Consider the following 6,771-nt stretch of genomic DNA (forward strand, 5'->3'; position numbering starts at 1 on the left):
GTGCAACTACATTTTGAGGCTTACTAGCTGGTAAAAATACCTGTTTCACTCACTCCAGCAACACCAACTACAGCAGCCTTTAATGTGACATGTTAAAAAAACCCCATAAGTGGTTTGTACAAAACATATTTCAAATGCTGAAATTCACCACAGAAACATCTCCTTCTGCACACTGGCTAGCTATCTCCACTCTCTTTGGGATAAATGAAAGCTATGAGTAAATAACAGCAAGAGGAGTTCCAGTAGCTGGTTCATGTTCACCAGGTCCAAAATTGCAACCACATAACCCTCTTAAAACATTTCCCTTCAGGGTGTTCCAGCAGCTAATTTCTAAAGAGAAAAAATGAGCACAAGTCTCCTCCTGCTTGACTAAAATTATTATAACTTAAGAAGTCAAGACCCAAACAGCTGCAGATGGGGGCTGAAAGCCACTATTATAACAACAGGCCTGTGCTCCAAGGAGGTGAAACTGGAGAGTGGGACGGTGTGATCTGCTGGAAATCACAATCCCTTTTAAAGGAGACCTGGATTAGGGCTTGGGGAGAGAAAGACCCAGCAAACCCAGACTAGATTCCACCCACCAAACATTAAGAGCAGCAAGGACAGGCAGCGAAGGCAACTTCCACTCTTACATGCCCTGAATCCACACCCATGCAAGCATGCAGCTTAATGTAGGCGAAACATGTGGTTATCCATCCCAAAAGCAAAATAAGAGACCAAAACAGGAACATTAAGGAGCTGTGCCAAAGCCTGTGTGTGTGTGTGCATAGATCCAGTCCTCTAGATCCACGTCTCCCCACAATGAGCAAGAATTCCTATGAGTTGTGGTATAGGACATCTTTAAGTAAGAAAAGAGCAAGCTCAAAAGCTTTGGGTTTTTATCCCACTATGCCTCATGTGGTAAACATTTGTCTAACTGCATTGTGTTGACTAACAAGGTACCAACCAACATATGAAATCATACCATGTCCTTGTCGGGTGCATACAATTTTTCACTGAATTGACAAAAAAAAAAAATGGATTTACAGGGAAAAATTAACTTATAAAATGAAAATGAAATTAACAATACCATGACAGCTCTCAAGTACAGCCCTGGCCTTTTATGAGTGTCTCATGATGTCTCACATCCATGCAGGCAAAAGGGACACATTTCCTGTACATTCCAGCATTACAAATTCAGTATCAAGGCACAGATATCCTTTTTAGCTTTCACAAAGAATTGCTGAACTGCTGAAAAGTGCCTTTGAACAAGACAAGGATGAAGATGCAGTGCAGGCTGTCTGTGTAGCACATACAGTCAGTGGAGACCAGTTTCTAGAGAATATTGTGCTTGAAAGTAATTTTGGAAGAATGTCAAAGAATTCAATCTCAGCAACATTCATAAATTTCATCAGACTGACTCAGAAGGGCCCAAAAGATGGAAGACAGTGTTATATAAACTAGAGAATCAAAAGCCATTTGTATATTACCAGCAAGGATGAGGTACTAGTACCTGTGCATGTCATACTATAGTTTAGACATCAACAAAATCTAAAAAAATATATCTCGAGCACCATACCACACAGCAACAGGAGGAAAAATTCTAATTCACTAACTTATCAGACAGACAAGCTTTTGCTGAGCATCAGCTTTAGCAGACTTAAGGACACAGTTCAAGCAGTTCAGGTTTTTACTCTTGGAACATGTCCCTCTAGAGAGAGAGAATTCTGACCACCAAAACATAAAGACTAAAAAAAAATCAATCTAAAAAAAAGGCAATACATGTACAAAACTTTACAGGGAAAAAAAATAAAATCAATCAATCCTTCCTTGTTTGTAAACATAAAAGTATAAACTTTGTCAAGGCTGGAAGTCAGGACCCTGAGGAAGGGCCACTTGGTGATGAAAGCAAAGGACCATGGATGAGAAGAAATAAGTTCTTCTACTTCCAACATGACATCTATTTGCTGTTTTTCCCAGCACAAATTACTGAGCTTTCCTACTTCAGAAAATCTTGCACAGCTGTTTCATAAACTGTTGTACATTTTATATAGTAAGAGAAGAAACTGTTTCAGAAAAAAGCTGCTAAACAGCTGCTTTGTTCAAGGATTTCCTTACCTCATCTAGTTAAAAGCTTGCAAGAAATAATGACATGAAGAAACATTTCTTAGAAACAAGCATTTTTCATGGAAGAAACATAGGCTTTCTCTACACTGACTTTAAAGCTCATCCAGATTTCTCTCAAAAACCTTAAAGATGCTCATACAGTAAGCTTTCACTTTGGAAATTCTATGAAGTACTGCAAGTTTTGTAAAAACCTCATTTCTGTTAAGCCTTTTGAGTTCTCCTGGTGCCTCAAAACCAAAAGGCTATTTGATTCACCCACAACTCACTAGGATTCTGTGCGAAAGCAGGAAGTAGGGGAGGGAATAGAAGGAAAACTGAGGAGAGATCAGGCTTCTTTTGAAACTTGTGCAACAGGAGAACAAGAGACATCCTCGAAATAAAAGCAACAGCCATGTTCAAAGTGCCTGGGAACTGGGCAGCACAAACCAGGACATCTCTGACCAGGTAATGACAACAGAGCCACTTGCCATGGCCCCATGCAGCCAGGAGCACGTTAACATGTGGGACAAGGTTGGGATTATTTATAGCCAGCACACAGTGGCATGCCAGGCCTTGGGTCACTCAAATCCCTCATAAGCATTGTTCCACACTCTGGGCCCAGCAGCACAGACCTGGCATAGCTCACGTTATCCAACCAGCAACCCAGATGGGTTTTTCCACACAGAAACCAGATCATTCTTCCCCATCAAGCTGAGGGCCCAAAAAGGCTAGATTCTAATAGTCTAATCCTGTCTCTTTTTTTCCTCTCTTTTCTTTAAAGATGCTTATTCTAATTTGAATTAAAAACAGAGTGAAAACTGCATGCAAATGCTTTGGACATCTTTGTATTGCTCTACTTTATTAGTATGAACTTACATTATACATCCTTTAAAAACAAAAAAGAATAGAAGTTGCTACACTGAATAAGCTCAGGAGAAAACCCGATAGGTTTCAAATGGTCATGACTACCATCAGCTGTGGTAGTCTCAATACTCAAAATATTCAAATATTCTTTAAAAAAATCCTAAAAAAACTCTCTCTCTCCTTAGATGCTATTTAGAGATTTGATTTTTTTTCCATTAGACACAGGATCTCTTACCAGTTTAGTGAGCTAATGCTAAATTATCAGGTCTGTCCTTAAAGGAAGAAGTAATACAGACATAATTAGTGGGTTGACAGGCAGCTCTAATCAAAGTCTCAGTGGCACCAAGCCCTGAAGCTACTGATCTTGAAAGACTCATGCAGACCATGTCGAAATCCTGTAATTGTCCAATGCACAACTCCATGGTCAGCATCTGTGGGACACTGGAACTGACTGGACTGCTATTAACCAGAGCTACAATCAGAGCATATCAATGCCACACAAACAAAAATTGGAGTTCTGCACCCCCACCCTCCTTCCCCCACCCTCACAAAATGCATGACCGTACCTGACATTCCACATTGCAGTAAAAGGCCTGTTTGCATCTTCCACACTTGGACAATCCTTCTTTCCTTAAAAAGAAAACAGAAGTTATTCTGTTCTAGAAACCTGAATGAAAGAAAAGCATATACTGGATCACTTTTTGCACACTATTTTGCATTTCACAATGAAAACTGTATTAGACTTTCAAAAGCATATTTTTCCAAGCAACTCTCATTATGCAAAAGCACTCTGCTTTCTTGATAAATTGCTGGGTTTGAAGACATGTTACTCTATGCTCTTAGACAGAGCATCGTTTTTTGCCACAAAGAATAATGAGCAAAAGTTATTGTGTTTTGCAAACTTTAAAATTGTTCTGTTCACTAATATTAACCCTTTGGTTCTGCTCTGACAACTGTATTGCTTCTTTGGTTATAGAATGCATGACCTTTGTTGAATAAGTGCCTCCAAAAGCCAAGAAAAAATACTGTGTTATTAAATATACTGTTTGACCTCCTGTCACCTGAGAGCCCCTTACTGCCCCACCCTGTCTGCTCTGATATCTGTGTATTCTGAGCAGACCTAAGGCTCACACTCTCCTTTTATATATTTGTATATACTCCACCAGAGGGAACTGCCACGAGGAAAGGTCCTTTTCTGCTTTAAAGTGCATGTGTTGCAAGAGATCCCACCAAAAATAGAACATGTGTTACCCAACAAGTGACATTTTGGTATGACAGCAATAGGGATCTCTCAGCAGTACTGAATGCTTTTAAAATGTCTGCAGGAAAAAATAAAATAAATAGCCTTACACTGAGGTAAGCTCGCTGGAGCAAATCAAGGGTGAGGGTCGTTACTTGATGTGACAGTGTACAACATTTGGGTGGTCACTGGCATCGGGAGCCCATAAAACCCAGCGAGCCTGGCAACCTCTGATTGTATCTGCAAGGCACACAAGGCGCAACCTGAGCGAGCCCAGCTAACACCACGACTCCTCTTGCGACATTACAACCGCGTATTTAAAGTAACAACCACTATCTCATGCAAATACAATGTCCCGGCCTCATTTTGCCAATGTCGCCACAAAAGCTTGCAGGACAACTTGTCCAAGTTTCCCTTCCCACGGCTGGTGTGGAGCCCACAGCCTCCGTGCTAGGGCTCTTTGGAAATCCCAGCAGCACCGATTGGAATCTGTACGTGCTAGTTCAGCGCTAATGCAACAGTCACAGACACAGAACACATGTCTGAGCACTGCCGGATCGGCTTACCGCATCCAGACATCGACCCTCTTCGTGGCACTTCATCACCCTGGTGTGAAATGAGTCTCAGGTTACCGCACTAACTGCTGTCCTGCTGCAGTCAGAGGGTTCCTTGACTGCTGTGCTCCCCCAGAGCTCCAAAGGAGAAGCTTGCATGGATAACAAGCAGCTGCTCCCGAAGATAACTACTAAAAGCTATTCCATGAGATAACTATTATCCTTACAGTGTTACTTCACACCAGTGAGGCATAGAAGTATTCCCCGGTCCTTTGGCAGACAAATCTGAATATGATAAACAAAACCAGACAGCTTCTCTGGCACAAGGAAACTTGTGGTTAGGTACAAGAGTTAAAAAAAAAACCAAGAAACTCTTAAACCAAACACATGACTTCAATGCAAACCTTACAGGCTGGGAAAAGGTGTAAAGGAGGTGATGAAAATCACCCCAGCTGTACCCTTCTTCAAATTAATGGAACTTGCTTCACCAGCTTCACTAGAACTGTATTAGGTGCTCATATGCAAAGAGCGGGGTGAATCAAGTGACCAAGTCATAGGCAGATAAGGTAATGAGGAAAGAAAAAGGATGTGTGGATAAAAATAGCACAATTGCAACAGTTGTTTTTCTTTACTGAGGCAACTATTAACATTTGCTCTGAGTTATAACCAGGTAAGCACTTAATTCCTCAGCAAGCTGCCAGAAGCCACAAAAATACTACACCTTCTAAAAATATGGTGTGGTGTGCCGTGCCAGCGTGTCATATCCACGCAGAATTTGCTAACCCCAATACACCTTTTAATACACCCTGCAGCAGCTCACATTGAGAGGCTGGAGGCAAACATTGGAAACCTCCTGACCCTTCCCACAGGTGAGGAGGAGCTGCAGAGGCCCCGGCAAACCCGAGCCCCCGCATCCCTGCAGCACCAGGAATCCCGGAGCGCTCAGGAGCAGACAGCACTCCAGTCCCACTATTCCCAGCCAGGAGACAAACAAGTTCTTGCGTTGCCTCCGCTCCGCCCCAGTAAAAGTAATTTGCAGACTAAGGTTTCAGACAGAGGTAATATACAAGCATTTGTGTATATTTCAATACGGAGATATATACATTTCATTCATAGATATTCGCTCCGCACTAGGGAATGTGAGGTGTGAATTAGGCGATTGCAGACCCTTTCTCCCGCATCAAACCTTCATTAAAACCAACGAACACCAAGTTATTACAAAACTAGACGGATGAATGAAACTTCCTGCCAGAGGATGGTTACGCACGTGTCTACGCGACCGCCAGAGCACGGGAAGAGCAAAACTTTTTTTTTTTCCTTTTCCTCTCTCTCTCCTGAGCTGCTGAGCAGGGAAAACCAGCTTTGACTTTAGACCTCCGCGCTGCCACAGCAGCACACGAGCTGAGCAGGGGTAAAGCTGTGCCGCCGCCCGCAGCAGCCGGGCTCGGCCGGGCCCTACCTGGCGAAGCAGCCGTCGCAGTGGCTGCCGCGCTCGCTGACCGTCAGCACGGCCGCGTAGGCCGGGCAGCTCAGCAGCAGCTCGCCCACGGCGAAATGCCGCCGCGCCCGCAGCCCCCGGCCCTTGCCGGCGCTGGCGAACCTCTCCAGCCCGTCCAGCTGCGGCGCCGCCTCCGAGCGCATCCCGCCGAGGGCAGCGAGCCGGGCGGGCTCGCAGCGCTGCTCTAGGAGCCGGGGCCGCCGCCGCTGCTGCCGCCGCCGCGGGAAGCGCCTCCTCCGGGCGGCGCGGGGCCCGCCGGCGGCTGCGCACCGGGAGCGCTGCCCTGCCCCTGCTCCGACACCGAGCCCTGCCCGCCGAGCCCTGCACAGGCACCGGGAGCGCTGCCCGCCGAGGCCTGCCCCTGCTCCGACACCGAGCTCTGCCCCGGCACCGGGAGCGCTGCCCTGCCCCTGCTCCGGCACCGGGAGCGCTCCCCGCCGAGCCCTGTCCCGGCTCCGACACCGAGCCCTGTCCCGGCTCCGGCACCGACCGGGAGCCTTGCCCGCCGAGCCGTGCCCCGGCTCCGAGCC

General features: G+C 45.5%; 1 protein-coding gene across 1 annotated transcript in view; it reads right to left on the minus strand.

Moving 5' to 3' along the window:
* SMYD2 (SET and MYND domain containing 2) overlaps positions 1-6,384 on the minus strand; it is a 30,248-nt gene extending 23,864 nt beyond the window's left edge. The window contains exons 1-2 of the mRNA XM_054279985.1: positions 6,203-6,384; positions 3,516-3,579 (exon numbers count right to left, since the gene is read on the minus strand). Of these exons, the coding sequence (XP_054135960.1) occupies positions 3,516-3,579; positions 6,203-6,384 (246 nt within the window). The remainder of the gene's footprint in view (positions 1-3,515; positions 3,580-6,202) is intronic.
* Between the last annotated feature and the right edge of the window lie 387 nt (positions 6,385-6,771).

Source organism: Melozone crissalis, unplaced genomic scaffold, assembly GCF_028551555.1.
Source record: "Melozone crissalis strain CALT ecotype California unplaced genomic scaffold, PUWL_Pcris_2 ptg000027l_1, whole genome shotgun sequence".
Lineage (NCBI taxonomy): Eukaryota > Metazoa > Chordata > Aves > Passeriformes > Passerellidae > Melozone > Melozone crissalis.